Source organism: Apteryx mantelli, chromosome 5, assembly GCF_036417845.1.
Source record: "Apteryx mantelli isolate bAptMan1 chromosome 5, bAptMan1.hap1, whole genome shotgun sequence".
NCBI lineage: Eukaryota > Metazoa > Chordata > Aves > Apterygiformes > Apterygidae > Apteryx > Apteryx mantelli.
In genome coordinates, this window is record NC_089982.1 from 50,041,219 (window position 1) to 50,062,782 (window position 21,564).

A 21,564-nucleotide genomic window follows, 5' to 3' on the forward strand; every position below is an offset into this window, starting at 1 on the left:
AAGGCGAACATGCAAAACACCTATGATCTCTCTTTCTAGTGTGTTAAGTAGCTTTTCTTGATGTGTAGTTTATTCTATAGATGGCAGTATAGATAGCAATCTGTCTTTTCACTTGGATTCAAGTAGGAACTCACATTAAGGTTTTGCTGAAATTGGCCAGTGGTGGATTTAATTGTAGATTTTCACCTGAATTTTCCAGTAATAATTATCCCCAAGGAGAGCAGTGGGAGCTTCGCTGGTAACTCCATGTTTCCACTCTGCGCCTGACAGACAGTTTTTCAGAGCTGAGAAACTCGGTAATCCTCGGCACCCCAGTAATGCTCTTTCAGGATGGATATTCATCAGTGCAGTGCAGCGTCAGCTAGCCACATAGCATTGAGACAGTTAATAAATTTGGATAAATGAAGGGAATTTAGGATATAATTAATGGACCTTGGATACGACACATTTCCAGATAACACCATGTTTTATATAATTAAGGTTTGTATAATCAAGGCTATGTTATACATAAAATTTAATGAGTGTAAATGGAGAAAGAGAGAGGAAGCATATTGAAAGCACTGGTGTGTATAGTTTCATAGGTATTAGTGATATGCTGGTTTGCTTCAAACATTATACATCTGAAACACATTACCGTAGCACTCCTGTAGTCAGAGAAGTCCAAAGCAAGTAAAGGATATTTGTTCCAACCTCAAAATTTTTCATACAATCAGTTTGTATTTGAAAAAAAGCTGTTAACTATTCTTGGAATTATTCAACAAATAAAACATACTGGCTATCTAAATCAGTTTGGGTACATCATAAATAATGCATTAAATACACTGTCAAGAAATAACCACTGATTCAGGTTACTGAAGCAAGCAGTGTAAGCAATTAAGGTGTAGCAGGAAAATCTGGTAGCGTTTTGTCTTGAACTTGAGAAGGTTTCCATTCTGTACTTCCAAATTCCTAATTTGAGTCCTGTAAAATATAACTCCCCCCACCCTTCTTATTTCCCCAGCTAAAAACCTTGGGTTTGACAAAGGAATTACTTGATTAATGATCAGTGCTCACTGTCTTTCCAGAGTCAAACTTGAATCTTAAAATTCATAATAGTAATATATTGTGCTGTTCACTAGTGGTTTAGGAATAGGGAAATGACATCTGAAAGAATGAAGAAAACAGTTTGTGGCCAGGCTATCACAGATTTATTTCCATGGAAACCAATCAGTTAGTACGTAGCAACGTCTTTGAGATCTCTGAGATATTGTGTGGTTGGCTATACTGAATGTGGAAGCAAAAAAATATAAAAAATCAGCATGATTGTAGCAGTGTATAAAAGGGAGATGAAGAAAAGGTAATTCAAGCTATTGGTGTTGGCATTATTTATTAAATTAAACTGAAATATAACTTTGAGAGGTGGAGAACCTCTCCAATATAATTGTACTACTGAGTACCATAAAAATAAATCATTACATGATGAAAAAACCTCTTTTCTCCCCTGTTTTAAGTTTATACCGTTAATTATGAACGCCTGGTTCATATCATGCCTGACCCTCTCCATTGACAAAGCATAGGGGCGTAGGTGGAGGTAAATAGTGATACTAGTACCAGTAATCATGTAGAGTCCAGATATATGCAGGTTTGTCCACGTTCCCTGAGTGTGTTGCTGGCACAAGAACAAAAGCATTATTTCACAACGTCATTGTTCAGTCGTCATGGTGTGTGGTTTTGGTTTGCGTGCTGTCCCCGGCCTTGAGCAGGAATATTTCCCTGTGCCTTGTGAGAAAGCCCTCTGAGCAGACGCTGACGTCTGCACCTCACGGGTCCTCCATCCACATACTGGGACAGTGCTGTGCTGACCTTCTGCAGTTGTTCATAATTGTGTGTGACATGTTACTCTATGTCATACTGATGCTGCTCTAGGTCATCATCTCCAGTATCCTGCAGCAGATGTTGTTGGTCTGTGGTCAGGAGGCGAGCCTCCCGTAATAGCAGTCCCATGCAGATTAGGTACGTGCACACCTTGGGAGAGATCTCTGCTGACTAAATATCATAAAAAAACAATGTACTGGCAGGGTAAATTAGGAAACGCATTCTTTACTGCTTAAGATGTATTAATGTAGGCATTATTAATACCTACACGTGTTGTTACAATATCCCAGATCTTTATTTGTCTTCCTTCATGACGTCTGTGTGATGCTTTCAAGATGTAGAGATGGAACGTAGTCATTGCATATGCATGTAGTAAAACAGCTTGTACAGATGAGCTCAAGTTTGATGGATCAAACATTTTAATGGGTTTTAAATAGTATCTGTATCTCAAGAATACTATTAAATACTATTAATACTATTCCTGTCAGGGTAATTCATATTGTAGAAATTCGGCAGAGGGGGGATTCATATATCTGTGAGCTTGGAAAAACTACTCCTGTCTCTCTGCCTGTCTGTATTATTTTCTTCCATAAGTAGATTTTATACAGGAGTGTTCCTCTGAAAAAAGAAGGCATGTGTTTGGCCATATATTTGAATACTTTTATTCTGCTGACTCACCCAGTAGGAGAGAGCAGAATGAAGGAACAGTGCAATGCATGCATGTTTATGTATATAAATATTCATATCCTCTAGACAAAACAAAATTACTTTAGTTACGGCAATGGCCTAAGAAAATAAATGTTCAAAAAATAGAAAATACTGTATTTTCCAAAGGCTAATACAGCAAATATTTTATTTCAATTGGCAAGTTTTCTTCTGTCATTCTGTTTTGCAAAGACATTGGGATTCCAGATAGTGATAGACACTGGGCATTGAAATAGCAAGTTAAAGCATTGCATTGTGTATTTTATAGCACTTAAAACAATTTATTATATTGCTATTGTCATATTTTCTCTGTCCATCTCTCTTTATTGTTTCAAGTAGCTTACTTGCCTTTGAGTGACACAAAAAAGAATTGATTTATTGTTCATGTGATGTCTTGACCCATATTTTAAATTTTTTTTATTTTTTTCATAGGTCCTCCCATGCCATCCTCCTCATCTAGTCCATCAGTTATTGAACATTTACACTCCCCTCCTCCATCACCCAATCTCCATGACAACCAGAGGTGGTTATTAAGTAATAATGCCAGCCAGCCAGTTCAGGACTCTGATACAGATGAGGACTATACTGCCAGCTCATATCTAGTGCAGACCGGTACTGTTTCAGTTTCTGTCCCAGGTCATGGTAAGAAGAGGACACTTTGTCCATAGTTTGAATACACTTTTATTCTCCATCCTCTTACGAAATTGCCTGATAAGAATTAAGGAAATTAAAATGACTTCGTATTTTAAACGTGTTTTCCTTTGAATATCACGAATGATGTATCTACTTTGAAAATACTGTAGCATAAACAACTTTTAATAACATTTAATATAAATAAACAAGCTTTCATATATTAAAAGTTAAGTTATTTTTAAATGCAATTGTTACATGTAGCTAAAGCCACTAATGATTTATTGTGTATTGTAACTTGTAGCAAGTGTCTGACTAGCTTATAGTTGTGGTACTTTTTAAAGGGCAGGCTGCAATTGGGTAAACCGCTGTGATGTTTAGCTTCAGAATAATGTAAAGAGCATTTTCTGCTACCTCGTGGAGTTCAGCAAGTTCCAGCAGTTCCTTTAGTTTCCCCGGGGCAAGAGAGCAGGATGTGCACATTACCAGCCAGGGCGCTCTAGCTTGAGGAAATATATACGGATGAAGACAGTTACGTGGTCAGAGAAGGGAGTGGTGGCCCCAAAGATACGTGTATCCATGTTTCCCATCCTCCCACCTGCTAATGCTAGTACTAGTAACCAAGAACGGTGACATGTTGTACCTGAAACCCCAATGCCCCTTTATACTTCATTCTGAAAGTAACCAAACTTTTATGGCTTTTTTTTTTAATATATATAAATTGTCATAGGGATGCATTTTTGTTGTATGACTTGAATATGTTTTCTTGGGGTAGTGGGACAGGAAAAATCATTTCTTAATTTATGGCCCTGCCCCAACAGATTGGCAAAGCTTGGGACAAGACTGGTTTCTTAGGACCACTTTTGTCTTTTGAGTGTGAAAACCTGTCCTGCAGATTAGCCACTAGAGGGGGTTTTGAGAAGCGCTTTGGCTGTGGACTCCACATCAGTTTGTTGGGCAGATAGATGTTGCAGAGCAAAAGCAGTGTTCTCGCCCCAGCTCTGAGCATGGCTTTGGTGTAGTATCTAAGAGACCAATGTGCTAAGAAGAGCTGTGCACATGGATTTGACAGCTTCTTTTTTTGTTATTGTTGGGGGTTTTTTGTTTGGAAAGACAGCATGGCCTACTAGAAAAATTAAAGTTGCTATGTTAGATGCTTGGATTAAGATCTTTAAAAATAAAAATGATAATTTTATTTTTGCATGTTCAATGACTTGCTCAATATTAATCTGTGAAGGGCTCAGAAAAACATGGTAATGTACATTGTCATAATCAGGGTGTGTTATGAAGATGTCTCATTTCTTTTATATCTATGAATGTGAAATCTATTAAACAATCTATGCATTATCTGAAAGGTAGCCTGATTTAGCTTGGTAAGTCAATGCACGTTTAGATTGCTGTCATATCTGCCAGACCTTCTTTTAAAAACAAAAAATGTAACAGCAACAGAAAACTGCTAAAAATTTTGAATTTGGGGGTTGGACAGCTTACACCCCCTAGCCTCTTAGAAAGCCTTAAGAAGCTAATAGGTATTCGTCATTCCTCTAGGTTTTAGCATTTTGCTGCTGCTGAAATCTTCAACAGTTGCTTGCCAGTCTGAGTCTGCCACCTTTGAGAAATGTTCCATATTCCCTTTCACCCCAGACAGGCCAAAATAAGTTCAGCTAGCCCCATAGGAAGTCAAAAGCAGGACAGGAGTTAACACTGATGTATGTGGAGAAAGTTGTCCTTGGTGAGGCTGTAGCTAAGCAGAAGGGAAAACCATCTTGCTGTGTAGGTACATGTTCCTTTATTCATCGTGGTCATTAATGAAGATGTTAATATTAACCCCAGTATCGACCCCTGGGGGACACCACTAGTGACTGGCCTCCAGCTGGACTTTGTACCACTGATCACAACCCTTTGAGTCCAGCAGTTCAACCAATTTTCAGTCCCCCTCACTGTCTGCTTACCTAGCCCATACTTCATCAGCTCATCTGTGAGGGTGTTACGGGAGACAGTGTCAAAAGCCTTGCTAAAGTTGAGATAAACAGCATCCAGTGCTCTCCCCTCATCCACCAAGCCAGTCATCTCATCACAGAGGGCTGTCAGGTCGGTTAAGCATGTTTTCCCCTTTGTGAATCCATGCTGACTACTCTCGAACACCTTCGTCCCTTTCATGTGTCTGGAAATGGTATCCATGACTTTTTTGCTCCATCACCTTTTCAGTGATCGAGGTGAGGCTGACCGGCCTGTAGCTTCCTGGATCCTCCTCCTTGCCCTCCTTGAAGATAGGGGTGACATTTGCTCTCTTTCACCCCTTCCTTTCATCACTTCAATTTCTATGTCCAATAGACGTGCTTGCAGTTTCTACTTAACCCTGTCAAAGAATCAGAATCAGTGATGTATATAGATAGATATATATACACATTCATAATCTAGTAGTACCGGCAGTTATATAATACAGTAAATGATCTTTCTCTCTCTCCACAAGATTAGACTTTTTAAAAGCATTTCAACTTGCTAACCACAGATACTATATTTGTGACTGCCATAAAGTAAGTAGGGTTTGTTTGCTTTGCTCCCAGAGGAGGAGAAGACAGTAGGAGCTCTGATAAGAGGGTTGGTTCCAGCTGCGCAGTCAGCTCCAGGGTTAGTGATTGCATTGCCTGAAAATTGGGATATTTTCATCCAAGACATGGCTTTGCCAATAGCTGCTTTCTTGTATCTTAAGCTGTTGGCCTGTTCCAGAAGAAAACATATTCTTGTCTTTACAAAACAGACAACAGTAGGATTTAATAATGACGCTAATAGTTTGTAGGTTAGCTACAAGTTTCTTGTACTGAATGATTTGTTATTTGCATAGCCGTTTTACCAGTATGCAGATCTACCCTCCAAAGTTGAGGTCATTTAATCTTGACCTTGATACACTCTTATTTGAGTAATGTATTTTCTTTAGCTAATATGCTAAGTGATATAGTAAATATAGCACTTTGCTTTCAATGGAAGAAGGTTGGGCTTTTTTTACTAGCCTTCTTTTAATACATCCGGATGCAAAAGAAACTTTTCATGCTATTTAATATTAATGGATGCAAAATAGCTCCAGTGCTCTGTTCTGGATGATTTCTCCAATATTTATATTGGCTAAGGAAAAAAAAAAAAACCAACACTTTAGGAGCGTTTAGGATGAAAAAGGTACTGACTGAAAACAATTGTATTATTGAACTGTTTTCAGTTATATTGAATTTATGTGAATAACAAGTTAAATTACTCTTTCTTTAGTCTGTGCAAACATCTGTTTGTTTTCTTTTAATCTCAGTTCATTTGATCAGTGTAGCAACTAGCTCAAATTTTAAAGAATCTGATTATGTATTTAGAATTATATTTACCTAAGCCTTTGGGCTTGATTAGTTTGTTTTGCTGACCAGTGGGAATTAGCTTTCATTTAAGGAATTAGCTAAAAGAGAAAATAGAAATATTAAAATTAGTTATCCTATGTTCACTACATGTGGGGAGAAAAGATCTTCGTGGAGGGATTGCTAGTACCTTAAAAAATTCAGTTCAAGTAAGGCTGTAAAAGTGCTGTCGACAATTTGCCAAGAATCATTTCATTTCTGTAAAAAGGGGTGTGATAATATGTATAAATTTCAGGAGGAGGTAAATTTTAGGACCATCAATCTTAACAGTGTTCCTTTACACAGCATCCCCAATTTATTCTAGCTTTTATTGTTCCTCCTCTTCACGGTGCAGCTCAGTACACCAACTGTTCTTGCAGTCAGCCAACTTGTCTACGGAGTTCAGAACAATTGAATGGTATTATAAAAGCAATTTTTAGAACTCCTGGAAATTTTAAATTGTTCTTAGAAAGACTGCTGAACCAGTTTATAAGAAGCAGGGGCACTCCAAATATGTCCCCAGGGAAGAAAAACAGTTCTTTAAATGAGGGAGAATGAGCTAGGGAGCTGGGAGGAGGAGACTCTTATAAACATGACTAAGGTGGGGGTTTTCTTTTTATGTAATAAAGTCTGTTTATAAACAATAGAAGTCACATAAAGTCTATATTTAAGCATTCTGATAAGCTGCTTAACTTTTTACACTGAAAATGATAGGTTAATGAGAATTTGGAAGGGATTTGTTCAAATTAGTAGCTTATCTTTCAACACAGCTATTGTAGTGGAAAATACAGTGCTAAGTTCTCAAGTTAAGCAGAGACTATGGAGAAAAGATATAGTTAAATGTTAATGCTTATTACTGACAATGGAGATGAAGAGTCTGAATTAGAAATTCAGATTTGGGGGGTTTTACCCCTAAATCAGAAACATTATGGCAGAACTATCAAATACAAAATAGAGAAATATCTGTTTGACAGCAGCATTTGTAACATGTATTTGAACATTTAAGTTGTATGAAGCTCTTGTGCCTCTTAGATAACAGCTCGTGATGATAGTTTGTCAGATAGAAGATTTGAAACAAGTGTTTTACAGTCGTCCTTGATCAAGGATTTGCCAGGTGACACATAGTAAACAAGATTTTGTCCAGCCACATGGAGGTTGTAGATTGATTGGGCTTTTTGGCTCAAAATGGCTAACCTTTCCTGCAAAGAAAGTAAGTTAGGAAATCTGGAGCCCAACTTTCAATTTTAATTTTTGGAAGAGAGAAAACAACCAAATGAATTTGGGAATGATGACACACAAGAGCTCTTCATATTCAGAGGCCTCAATGTATGACATCTAACCCTACAGACACTATATGGTCTATGGCATGGTATATGGTCTAATTCTTTTAAAAACATAATTTGAGGCCTTTTGTTCCTGATGACTCAGTAGAACTTGATGGGAGAAGTTAGACAAAAGTGTCTGTCATAAAGAAATGATGAATATTTTATCATACCATACTGTCCAGAGGCCAGTGTCAGGACCTTCTGCTTTTGTACAAGCACCTGGGAGAATATAGGCCAAATGCTCAAGCCTGGCAAGCAGTAATGAGCAACACATGTACAAGGTTTAGGTGTGGATTTTGTTAGGGTTTTTTTGTTGAACCTCAGATTTTCCCTCCAACTATCATGTTTTATTTTTCTTGCCAGGTATTTCAGTTAACGTATACCACCATAACTGATCAATGCCATTCTTGTACAGTTTCCTTTTCTCCAGAAACATAAGAAATGGAAGGATGAATGGAAGTACACACAGGGATTTGTGTTAAAAATCAGTGGAATGAGCAAGTGGCTTTAAGGCACATTTGCCTCCTTTGCAGCTCTTGCAGTTGCTCCTGCGAGTGGGAAGAGCTCCTGTTTTGCCTCAAAAGCAGGGGACAATGTGATTTCTCCATCCATGGCCCCACAGGCTTTGGCAAAGGTTGGAAATAACCTATCAACACTGAAAAGACCCATGGCAGGTTAAGTCAATGTCTTAGAAGTGCCTCCTTTGTAACAGTCCTGCAAAACCCTTCCCAGCCCTTATTCAAGCATCCTTGCATTGCTGCAGTTACTCCACAAAGGGAGCTGAATGCAGTGCTGAATTAGAGCTTGGCGTGTTGGGCTGTCATGTTCTGTGTAATAAAGAGCAATTTAGTTCTGATTATTGGGGAGCAAAGGGAGAATAAAAAGTGCTGAGGGAGAAGGAAACAGAAACATGATGACTTAGGACAGAAAGCTTAAAAGCTGGTTGGGCTTTTTTAGTGAAGTGTAAATTTGTTTCTTTTTTTCTTCATTATTCTAAGTAAAGAATTGGCAGTCCATCAGAATTCCCTGGAAACGCTCTAAGTATCCAAGTGCCCTCTTTTCCTTGTCTTCTTAAATCATTATCCATTGAATTTTTTTTAGCTGTTATCAGTAAGCTAAATCAGTAAGGTAAATTAAGATTTGTCATCATTATGTCAGTACATATATTTTGTTTACAGGTCTGACAGTGCTGCTCAGAAATGTTGCTTGAAAAATGAATTCTGTTTGGTTTGAAATTGTCTGTGATGATAAATTAAAAATAATGGATCAAACTTGGAGGAGTTATGTTGAAGAATATCATAGGGATATGCTATGAGCTTGGTCTTATTTAACATCATCATTAATTATATGGATGAGGGAGTTAAAATGGCAATAATAAAATTTCCCAATGATACTTAATAGTGAGAGTTCTGAGCACCAATTGGGAACAGAAAGTTAATAGAAAAGGACAAGGAAAGATCATAAATTGTATGACTGGAAACTAACAACATGAAATTGTAACTGAAAAATGTAAGCTGATCTGACATTCAGAATATTCAGGAGAAATCTGAGGGGGAAAAAATAGAGAATTTTAATGATACTGAACAGCAAATTAGAGATTAATTTGCAAGGTGATCTGACTAACAAGTACAGTTTGAGCCAGACATACAAAAAAAGAGGGTATCATAGACATCGCACTAATGGCATATAGATGCTGATCTGGGGCCTCTTGCTTTTTTTAAGTTACTGTCAAATTCTCTTATTATTGCTTCTACTATTATTACTATTTATTCTCCTGTTCAGAAGCATATGAATCAGAGTGATTAGGAAGTCAGAGGAATTAATACATAGGAATAGGTGAGAGAACTAAACTTTTACTCCATACATAGCCTAAGTACTAATTAAGAGCTGATAAAGAGAAACAAGTCTGTCAAGATGGAATGGAATATTTAGTGTACAACACAGAGATATAATTAAAAACAATAGAATAGAAATAAGGAAAGAAGAGATTAGGCTAAGTATCAGGCAAAATGATCTACCAGTGCACTGTATTAAGATGTCTAGGGGTATCCCAAGGGAAATGACAGAAGCTCTGTCACTTGTAACATGAAATTAAAATGAACAAAAACATCAGAATGATATTGCTGAGAACAAACCTGTATTGGTCCAGGAGAAGGTAGACTGCAGTAACCTCCTGGAGCTTTTCTAGTAATATGTGTGTGTATTTCAAATACAAGACTTTGCAGTTTATAACAGATTATCATACTGACCTGCGCTGGGTCTCATTCACTAGCAGCATGCACAAGGCAACAGGTTCTCTGTTTAAACTTAACTGAAAACCACAGGTTGTCCAGTATCCCAGGCTTCACTCTGAGGCTGTCCGCACCTTCCACAATAAAGCATCTGCAAAGCAGCCGCTTTCCCTTCCCATTTACCAAACCATCTCCTATCCTGCAAAATTACAAAATACGACTGCCTCTTCTCAATAAAAGCTGACAATGTCTTTTGGGCATGTGCATACAGTGCAAATATTTCGTAAGCAAAAGTGTTTGATACCTGTAAACTCAGATAGTGATATTTGACAAGCTGTCTGTAAATGTGGAATAAGTTCGTTCTTGACTGGAACATTCCATAAAGATTTATGCTGATTTTTATCTGAGGCCAGAGACTGTCATGTTTCAACCACTGTGTAGCAACGCTTTCAGTGCTTCCTCAGTAGCTCCAAAGGCATTTAATCTCTTGCATTCAGCATCAGACAGTGCAGAAAGGCCAATATCCTTTAGGTACAGATCAACTAATTTATCTATTCTGCATGCTTGGGGCAAATATAATTGCTTTAAAAACTTAACAAATGTGTCCTGAATGCTAGCCAATTTATTTTTGATCCCTTTCTGATGTTTGATTTCATTAATCTGTCTTTTTATTCTTTTACTTTGGCTTCTCAGCCAAACTTCTGTCATTATTGTTCCCTTAATGTACAAAAATGTACATTTGTTCAATTTAATTTAATTAAGCATTCAGCCTGTTTGCTGAGAGCAAATTAAAGTTCCCCCATCTCACCCTCACCCCGCCAAAATCAAATTTTGCAAAGTGGTGGGCAATTAGTTCTCATATCTGATTGTTGTAGTCTTGTTTTTCTCTTAAAATTTTTTGTAGTTTTCGATCTCCGTTACTTAATAGAAGAGCCAAGACCAATTATTTCTCCTTAGATTGTGGCCTTTGTAGCCTTCAAGGAACAGTCTCCCCCACACCTCCTGTATCATTAGCTGCAAGATATCTTTCCAAAGACGACTTCGGCCTCTTCACAAATCAAAGGATTGAGAATGACAAATTATCCTTCTTATACTAGAATGCATGCCAGATGGGACAACCTGCCAACTGTGTATCGTATTGCGGATATGATGTGATGTAGAGACATCTCTTCCCTTCCTCCCTTCCCTGTCAAAAATCATACTATAAAAAGTCGTGCATGGTAAGAAAATCTGTGAAGATAAATTGATTTTGAAATAAAGTGAAATACAAATACAGAAGATAGTTTTATAAGAGGATAAGAGCTGCATCCAAATGTCAGATAGCTTAAATTGAACAAACGTGTGCCTGGGTCTGTACATGAGTGTGGGAATCAAAAATGTATCTGTTTGCTCTTTGCCCATGCTTGCACGCACGTTGTTTCCTTTGACTACCTTGGTTACAGAATAGACGTTCCTAATTGCAAGAGAGGGAGCCTGAATTTAAGTTCTGCTGTGGTTTGTTAACGGTAGCACCCTGAAGTCACAATCAAGAGCTAGGGTGTATTGTTCTTGTCAGGAGAAGTAGGCTCTAACAAATTTATAGTGGAAGTTAATTTATAATACAAAAGATAAAAGGAGAAGGAACAGCCACATAGTAATTTTACTTTCGTTATAATTTATGAAGCTGGGGACTTTACCCGGCTGCTTAGGCTGACTTCCAACCTCCATGAGTACGGAGAGGTACAAATGACATGCAAATGCACAGCAAATAACTTGTGTGAAGTCAGAATTAGACTCAAGTATCTTGCGTGAACAGGTTAAAATCTTATTTATGATTTTTCACCATTTTAGTTCAGGGAAAGGTGTAATATTTTAACTCTGAACCACACTACAGACAAAACCTTTTTTCAGACATCTCATTTAGAAAGAGAACATCAAAGATCTTACCCATCCCTTTTTGAGTTGAAAGTTGTAAGGTTTTGATAAAACTTTGAATTTATCTTCTGGTTTCTGAGTCTTTAGGCTGCTCTTATTTGGTCTTTCTAATCGTCTTCCCCCCCCACCCCCCCCACTCTACTGTGAAAGGTTGGTTTGGTTGTTTGTTTTAATTAAATTAAAATCGCTTCATGTAATCACTGTTACCGCAAGGAGCTGGGGCTTTGGAAAGCACCAAACGCCTACCAGCTTGGTACAAAATGTATAAATTTAGTAAGAGAACCATGTGCTATTCAGTCCCGCTGATTGTGAAAAGAAGTTTCTTCCTTCAGCTGGGATTGAGTCCTTAGTTACAGCTGAAGAAAATAAGAGCTATGCAGACATGAAAGACCTAATTTTGCGCTTCAAAGGACCCCCAGACTGCCCTTGGAGTAAATGGAAGTTGCCAGCGGGCATTAATACAGGAATTGAGTCACTGGAATGCATCTGCAACATATACATTTTATCCTGTGGTGTTGAAAAAGTCGCTGTAGCAAAAAATAGAGCATTTGGCAAAAACAACAAAATTTGATTTTTGTTGTTGGTGGGTTTTGGCTTCCATTTGAACTGTATTCTGGATAGCTGTAAGTTGGAGGACGGTGGTCTGGTGATTTAAGCATGCTGCTTGCTGGAAGTAAACAGGACGTTTGCAAGTTCTTTACAAGAGAAATAATGAGTATTTTGCACTTGATTCGCTAAGTAAAAAATAAATGTGCATTGGATGATTGAAATCTTAAGAGAACTTACTATAAATTTGCTTTGAAAGGTATAGGGCTAAGCAATTGAATGCCATTAGTTTTATATCCTTTATTTTTTAATACTATCAATGCTTTTAAAAGCTTCAAAAAATGGAAAAGCTGAAGGATATCGTTTCTTAAAGCAGCTGTGTATTAGTAAAGAAGTTGGTTGTGATTGTAAACATGTGATAAGTGTCCAAAGATCTGTTTTTCATTAACTCATTTGTAATTTTTACCAGTACTGAAAGATTAGAAAGCAGCACTTCACCTTTTTAATCTTCTTGACATTACAATTTAAAATAATGCTTAGATAAAATGGAAGATAGATAACAAATATCCATTAATAGAAACAATAACTGGTTCCTCTTCAGCTTCAGTTTCTAGTTCCTTTGATATCTTTTGGGTCTCTAGGTATGCATCATTTTTAGCATATTATCAATGCTTTTGAAAGCTTCAGAACTACTCTCAAAGCATAATTACTCCGCTCTTCTACCTTGTACACAAAAAGGCCTCTCCATTTAGTATCTATGTCTGGATGCACCATTGACATGAATCTCTTTGTCACGAGCCCATTAAGAGGATGCAGGAGTAGTAACCCTACTTTCTAAGGATGCCGGGTCTGACTAGAAGGCACATCAGCCTGCCTCCCTCATGCATGGCCAAGGATTCCTATTGTCAGATGCAGTGGGCATGAAAGCAGCAATTTTACAGCACAAAAACTCCAATAACATTTACTGCAGTTGGCTGAGATTGCAATGCACACAGGCACTGCTCAGTCGGGGCTGCTTAAGTACCAGCTCCCCTTGGCTTTTTGCCAGTCTGTGCATTTCAAAGAGACAAGCCCTTCAAGGGGGAAGAGTTTTCCTTGTAACTTGCTGGGGGGTAAACAGACCGTTCAGGCATACTTTATTGCATTACATACTTGACTATGCGTAGTAGAAGGCAATGAAGTAATTGGTAGAATTATTTTAATCATTAGTATCCGTACATATGAAATACCTTCTCCCAGCCAGGAAAAAAAAAAAACATGCAGGGATGATGTTTCTTTCTGCTAAGTTGATGATCATTTATTATAAAAGACTAAAAATATTCTCTCTGTGGGAATACTGTATGTTTACACTAGTATCGCTGCTACGGTTACAGAAAACTGAATTAATTTGCCTCTTTATTGCTATTCTTCTCCTGCATATAAATCCCATAACAGTTAGCAGCATGTTACTGTGCAAAAGAGTAGTTCCGTGTATGTAACAGGACACTTTTATTGTAATAAAAAATTTCCATTTTGAAATACTGTATAGGCAGGGTAATCATAAATTAAAAGAAAGTTACTGTAAATTCTGCCATCAGTCTAACTAATCTGTGCCTTGATAAGTCTGTTTTGCAATAATTAAGAGTAAACTGATCTCATTGTTGCCATAACCTGGAGACTCCACATGAAATATTCTTTTATGTGCATTTTTAAAATCCTTAATTTAACACTGACTAGCACTATTTAAACAACGTATAAGTGAATATGTATCTACAAAAGCAGATGTTATGAGAACTGAATATACAAAAGGCTGACTTGATTATTGCTGGGTAAAAATACCAGCTGCTGCTGTTTGAGTCTTTCAGTTCATTCAGAAAGCTTCAAAGCCGGGTCCAGCTTTCCCTTGGTTTTGTCTCTAGGACTTGGTGTCAGGGGGCTTGTTGAGGAGTTCATTTGTAATTCCAAAGACTGCGATGGTTATTTTTTTGTTTTGATTTTGGCCTTTTTTGTGACATGCTCCCTTCTTTCTCCTCAGTGGTGTCCTACAGTGTGTTCAGGAAAAGTTTAAAATAGTGTCTGTAGTAATCTTGATTTCTGGGTTGCATTCTGGTGGTTTGTCCTCTGCTGAGTAGGGAGAAGGCAAGAACAGGAATGACCTTGTGGCTCTCCGTCAGTGTATGCCTGTATCGAAAATGCTTCAGAAAACAAGTGGAGCACTGCTAATGAATTGTGATTTTGATTCCTTGAATCTGCACAGCATCTCCATCAGGTTTTTACAGCTGGACTCTTGCTGTAATTGCTACTGGGATGAGATGCACAACATGGGGTTTTGGAGCTAAGTACTTATATTGTTTTACTGGCCAAAAGTAGATAGCAGAGAGGGAGCAACAGACTTCATGAAATTCACACTTGTATATCTTCATGTTCTTCGCCCGTTTCTGACATGCTGCTGATTTGCCAGCAGGCATGCTAGATGGAGGTGATAAAAATGGAAAAGCTGAAAGATACAGTTTCTTAAAGCAGCTGTATATTAGTAAAGAAGTTGGTTGTGATTATAAACTTGTGATAAGTGTCCAAAGATCTGTTTTTCATTAACTAACTCATTTGTAATTTTTACCAGTACTGAAAGATTAGAAAGCAGCACTTCACCTTTTTAATTTTCTTGACATTACAATTTAAAATAATGCTCAGATAAGAAGCGTCCATAACAGAAACAATAACTGGTTCCTCTTCAGATTCTATTTCCATCTCCTTTGATGTCTTATGAGTCTCTAGGTGCACATCATTTTTAGCATATTTACCTGGCTGATTCAGAGATAATATTTCTTTATCAAGTCTTTATGATGTATTTTTCAGGAGATACATTAAAAAGTTATTTATGCCCTGTAATGTATAGTTTTCAAAAGTCACTGCAGTGTTTTGCTTCGGATGCCCTTCCTGATCTATTGCCTTTAAGGCTGTTCATCAGTGGCTTGCAATATGGAATATTTTATGTTTGTAGTTTTGAATGAGTAACTCAAAGTAATTGGCATCAGAATGCTCCACAGAACCACGTACGGATCTCTTCCTCACTCAAGTTGGATTATTTCTTATTTTGAGTCACCCGTTTAAAAGTCTTTATAGTCTCCCATAATTGTAGTGAATTCTGGCTACTGTGTGCATAAGCCAGAAGACCCAAAGGCAGAGAGGGAGGATTGGTTAGATATTTTTCAAACTCCTTTCTAGTTTCCCAAAAGCCCTCTGGAGTAAACTGCTTTGCAAGCCTTCTGGGACAGGCAGCCCCGAGGGGCGTTTCCAGGCAGGGCTGAGTGCAGAAGCAGCCAGTGTACTTGTACTGTTTGGAGCCTGAAAGGGAGATGATTCCCTCCCGTACAACAGTTATTTATGCTGTTAGCTAGACACTAAAATGGCTAATGTTGTGGAGGACGACCCGCAGAATAATATCTGAGTAAAATGATACAGCCTGCCCAGGTTTATCCAGCTGCTCTCTCCAGTTGCAGTTAACACTCAGATCAAAATTTCTATTCAAGAAATATGTGATAATCTGGAGATTCTCTTGATTAGATCTTAAATTTTGGATGTTGCTTTGTTTCATTACTTTCTTTCTTTTTTTTTTCTTTTTTTTTTTTTGAGTGTCATTGCAACAGACCGGAATTTTTTTTCCATGTGTGTATGGAAAATTCCTTACAGAGGGTAAAACAGAAGCTAATAAAGAATTAAATACTTAAGAGAGCATTTTAACCACACCTCTCTAGGTGCAAGTACCTGGTAGTACTAGCTCCATGCTAAGGAAGTTGGGGAAGCCTCCATATCCTTCATGTGTGCTTTAGCAATGCTGATTTTCTTTTATAGTGGTCTGTGCCAGATTTACTACATTCTGTGTCATATCTTTAAGGAGCACGCAGTTCGTGACTATGAATTTTGAACCTGTAGTACTATCAGTTTTAAATTAAAAGGTATTTATGTGTGTATTTTGGGGAGATGGAGAGGGCACTACTTTAACTAAAAGTTCAAGAAATTCGAAGGCAGGCAAAAATCAAGAGACCGATTAAAAGATGGATTATTTTTAGATTTTTTCCGTGTGGCTAGTAGTATAGAGTTTTCTCTCTGACATTGACCCAGAAATAGTAAAATCATGTGAACAATAAATAGTCTATAATCAATGCACTAATCTCCTTTTTGGTGATATTTACCCCTCACTTTACACAAGTGCAAGTGAAGGTGTAAATCCTGGCTGAATTAGGTTGCAGTTACCATATACTTATGTCTCTGGCTCCTGTTACTGGACTTACATGATTGCAACAGAACTGGAAATGTATTTAAAGAAACATGGAGAGAAGTATATTCTCATGGTTATGAGGACTTGAACAATTCAGCAGCATCTGCAGAAAGCCTTTGGGAAAAGTTCTTATAGCTGTGAAGTACAGGAGCTTCAAGATTCGCTGCTCTTTCACTTCCTCATCAATACTGCTCTACGCCTTTTTGCTTCCTTGAGAGATCTTTGAGTAGGAAGAAGAAAAAAGCAATAGAGGATCCAGTATTTCCACAAGTCAAAAAACACATTATCTGCTGACAAAAGTATCAGGCTGTTTCTTGCCATGGTCTCTGCCTCCAAGAGTGAACCTCTGCTGCCTCTTTGTAGGTTAATAATCCTAAAATGGGATGCCATTTCTGCTGCACCCCGTGAACATCTCTGGAGGGAAAGAAGTTGCCCCTTGCCATATCTGTCTGCTAACAGTGGCTGCGAGACACAAGCAAAGCCAAATGGTGGTACATCAAAGCCTCTAATTCTGAATCCTCAAAAGACAGTGGAATATTAGCCCCCTTTTTCTTGGTGCATTGTTTACCATAGCATGAATGATGGTTCATACTGCTACACTAATGCTGTGGCGTGGTAGTGAGCATCATAAGCCTGGTTTTGCTGTGGGAAAGAGTAAATGAATGAATAAGGGAAACTGCTCATCCACCACCCCGTATCGTTTTTTGCTGTCGTCCAACGTTCAGGTCTCTTACAGAGAGCAGGCATGAATCGCATATTCCTTCAGGACTGTCCACAGCTGGTTAGGGGGCAGTTTCTTCTGATATTACCCTTCACCTTGGAAAAACAGTCAGAGAGGTGTTCTTCCCAGGCTCTTTCCAATCTTAATGGCTGGTAGGCACCTTGACGCAAAGCAGAGAAGAGTGAGTGTAGACAGGAAAGTAGAGATAGCCCTGGACACATCTGCCCCAACCTCCATCCCTGAAGACTCATCTTTTTACCTCTCTCAGCAGTCAGAAGTGCTGAGGAATGCCATGTAGTCAAATGTAAGATATAGTAGGTACAAATGGGCAGGAGCCTTTTGCTCCCTGAAGTGCTCTATCTGTGTGGACTTTTTTTTTTTTTTTTTTTTTTGCCTTTTCCCCCACATTCTTTGGAGGGTTTTTTTTTCCCACTTGCTCCGTCTTAGTTTTAATCCTTCTCATCCTTTAAGTGTGCTCTTTTAATTTCCTCCTTTCCTTCTTTTTACCTCATCTGCTTTGAAGGCTTCTCCTTCTCATTGATTAAGTCATTTATCCTTTATTGGAGCGTTCCATGCCATTCCATCCCACTTCCTACTTTCTCTTTTATCCTTTTCTCTTTTTTCTAATGGACTCTTTTCATATCATCCTCTCCTTGTTCAAGCTTCCTGCATCCCCCTCCTCTTTGCCTTTGTTGTTCTCTCCATGGGACAGGTATATCTCATGAAAAGGTGCTTTGTTACGAATGTATCTGCCTTGGGCAGCTATTTAATGAAAAAATCAGCTTTCCATGCTCCTATCCCTCTGAAGCCCTACGCAATAAATGCCAATTAAAATTTTACACAATTAAAATAACCATGCAGTATTTCTTTTTTGATATTAGTGTCTCCACATTAAAGAAATAGTGGTATGCAGTGTGTATGTTTTTTTGAAACAAAAAATAAAAATGATGCTTTACTTCTAATCCATATTAGAGTCCTCATTATCCAGAATTTTCTTTAACTCTTCTTTTCTTTTCTGAGTGCATTCCAGCCATCTGTGGAAGGGTCAACAAAACACAAACATAAATGCTTATAAGAAGTCTAGTTCTTTTATAATTGGGGATGAAAACTAACATCCTGTCTGCTTCTGATCCCACTTACACTCTTGTGGCAGGAAAGCTGTTAGAAGGGATGAAAATTAATCAAAAAAAACGGCAGACTTTTCTCTTGATGGCTGTTGTGGTTACTGGGGGAGTTTGCAGTTGTGGGGAGAGGGCAATGGGAGAGAGATGCAGAAAAGCAGCAGTCTCAGGTGGTTTTAACAATGCAGAATAGTCTTAACCTTTTGGGTGCTGGACTCCTTGTCCTGCCCCCGGGAACTGAGATTTTCCTGGATACCGCATTGTGCTTGTAAGAGGGTTAAAAGCTGAAGTGAAGGAGATGTTGGTACAGGTAACAGCACTAATTTCCTGAAATGTGATGAGGTTGGCTATATAGAGTAGCTGATCTCTGCCTTCTCAGTGAGATGCTCTCACTTAACCTGAAACACCACAGTCTTTCATGTGTGGGTTTGATATAAAGTGGTTTCTTGACGCTCACTGTACAAAAATTAACATCTCTATTTGTTGTTTTACCCCAACCATTTTCTCCATCTCTTCTATTCCCACCTTATACGGTTTTGTATTGTTGCTTGCAATGCACAACGTTGCGCATATGGCTAGATTTTAGCAGCTGAAGCTGTTCTAATGATTGTTATAGAAATTAGTATGTTTTAGAAATAAGGATCTTACTTTTTTCCCCCCAGAATTTTGTTAACATTATTAGATGATATTTTAAAAGTCAGATTTTTACCAGACAAAATTCAAGTTTGGAATTTCAGATTTCTCAAAAGAGATTAATGGTATAAAGGAATTATTGAAAGCAGTTTGAGAAACTGTGTTCTTGGTAGTGTTTCATGCTCAGATAGTCCCATTAGATAAAGTATTTTTGTTCAAGAGGTGACAGGCAGTCAGCAAGTAGGACTTCAGCAGCATCACTGTACGTAAAAAGATTGATTGCTTTTTGCATAAGTGGAAGGATCACAATATTAGGGTGGCATCAGGATATGATTGCAATAGTGGTGACACATCTGTGTCTACATGTGAGATGAGTGATTAACTGATGGACTGTAGATAAACAGAATTTAGATGTTCTGGGAAAAAGAGTTAGCATTTTAGCTGGTGCTTTAAAGCTTTTACTCAAGTTGCTGCTGGTTTGGTGACTCTGTGTTTCCCACAGTTCATGCAAGCAAGGTCAACCCTGAGAGTCTTTCAGGAGGGAAACATCTATGCTTCTCCTCAGAGAAATCTCGGTAGTTATTTTTGCCCAGCACGCAAGTCAATAGCCCTGGTCCCAGCACCCTGCCTGGTCATCGGCAGTATCTGAGAGGACCTGATGTGCCTTCCTGCCTACTCTGGGCATGCGATACCCTTAACTTTGTGCCCTCAAAGCACAAATACGGCAGCCTGCAAAGCAGCCCTCTCATTGTGCTGGGGTGGTTTGCAAAGGACTCAAGTGGGTCGCTTGGAAGGAATTAGCTGGCATCGTAACATGGAGCAGGGCGATGTGCGAGGCACATCTGTGGGGAGGTGCTGATCCAAGGATCTCTTCCAAGTGCTCTAGGAGCATGGTGGGGACCAGGCTACTTCAAAGGAAAGAAAAATGTGAGCGGCAGAGCTGTGAGGTGCTCTGGAACATGGTCAGGAAAAAAAACAAAACTAACAACAACAACAAAATCACTCTTTGAAGCAAATCACAAAACCAGGATGGATAATGCTATTATGTCCTAGAACAGAAGTTGCTCTTGGATGCTTTTGTCCTTCCCTTATTACCTGTCTTTTTCTCCTTTTTTTTCTCATCCTTCACCATTCTTTGTTCAGTGTTTTTTAATTCTCTTGTATGCTAGTGGGAAACATTTTTGACATGTGTTAGTGGTTGTCTCTACACATTTGCCACTGTGCTTTGTTTTTTCCTTTCCCAGTTGTTTGCATTTTTAAGGGATTTCATTGCCTCAAGGCTAGTATTTCCTTAAAGAAAGAAAGAAAGAAAGAAAAATATTCAAGTTATTTTTCTTAAAGGACAAGGAATATAACTTACTACTTAATAAAAATTTGTATTTTAATCTTGTGTCATATTTTAGAAATGTGAACATTTTGACTGTAATTATATTATTGATTTATCAGTCTGGGAGTTTCTTAACTGTATTTCTCAACCATATGTTTGGTATGTCATTATTACGTTTATGCTGCAAAAATGTACTGTGTAACACAACAATGTGAATTACCCAGGCTATATTAAGATTTAGAAGCAAGTGCACAAAGAAAAGAAAAAAAAACCCAAAACCTGTGTAGGTTTCACATCTAGGATTATAATCCTTTAAATCTCTATTCACCTGTAATTTTTTAATTACAAATTACTTCTTTGGTTGTTTTTGTGTTGAGTGTCTGCAAAGGAAACACACTGCTTCTGTAGAAGAAACTACCTTGTAAAAGAAACACCCTCCAAGGAAGTAATTTCCATTCATTAATACGACACTCTGAACTGATTAATGAGATTAATATAATTTTTATTCAGAAGTAATGGCTTGAATTATTTTTTTTCAAAATTGCTCATATTTTATTTGGCTGTTTATTTTCTATTACATTACTTTCTAGATTTATGGAAAGTACTTGTGATTATCATATACTTCATTTGATGCAATGATTATAAATTATTGGACAGCCTTATGCATTGTCTCACATTTTGCTTTTGCAGCTGAAGACCAATTTCTCTTCAGCATTAATGCATGTAGTTGATTATTCAGGTTTGGGGTTTGTTCTTGAGTTTTGGGTGTCTTTTTTCAAGCTGCTGTAAGTTTTGCATTTATGTTGTAGGCATGCCCAATGCAGTTCTAAGTCTATGATTCTATACATTCCAAGTCTGGATCAAACTTCCCTTAGCCACCCTTGTAGCTTTGAAGACCACAACATGCCATTGCTCCTTATATCTG

General features: G+C 38.0%; 1 protein-coding gene across 1 annotated transcript in view; it reads left to right on the top strand.

Moving 5' to 3' along the window:
* The window catches only part of TENM3 (teneurin transmembrane protein 3), a 334,852-nt gene that overhangs the window by 152,650 nt on the left and 160,638 nt on the right, over positions 1 to 21,564 (top strand). The window contains exon 3 of the mRNA XM_067297935.1: positions 2,992 to 3,201. Within this exon, the coding sequence (XP_067154036.1) occupies positions 2,992 to 3,201 (210 nt within the window). The remainder of the gene's footprint in view (positions 1 to 2,991; positions 3,202 to 21,564) is intronic.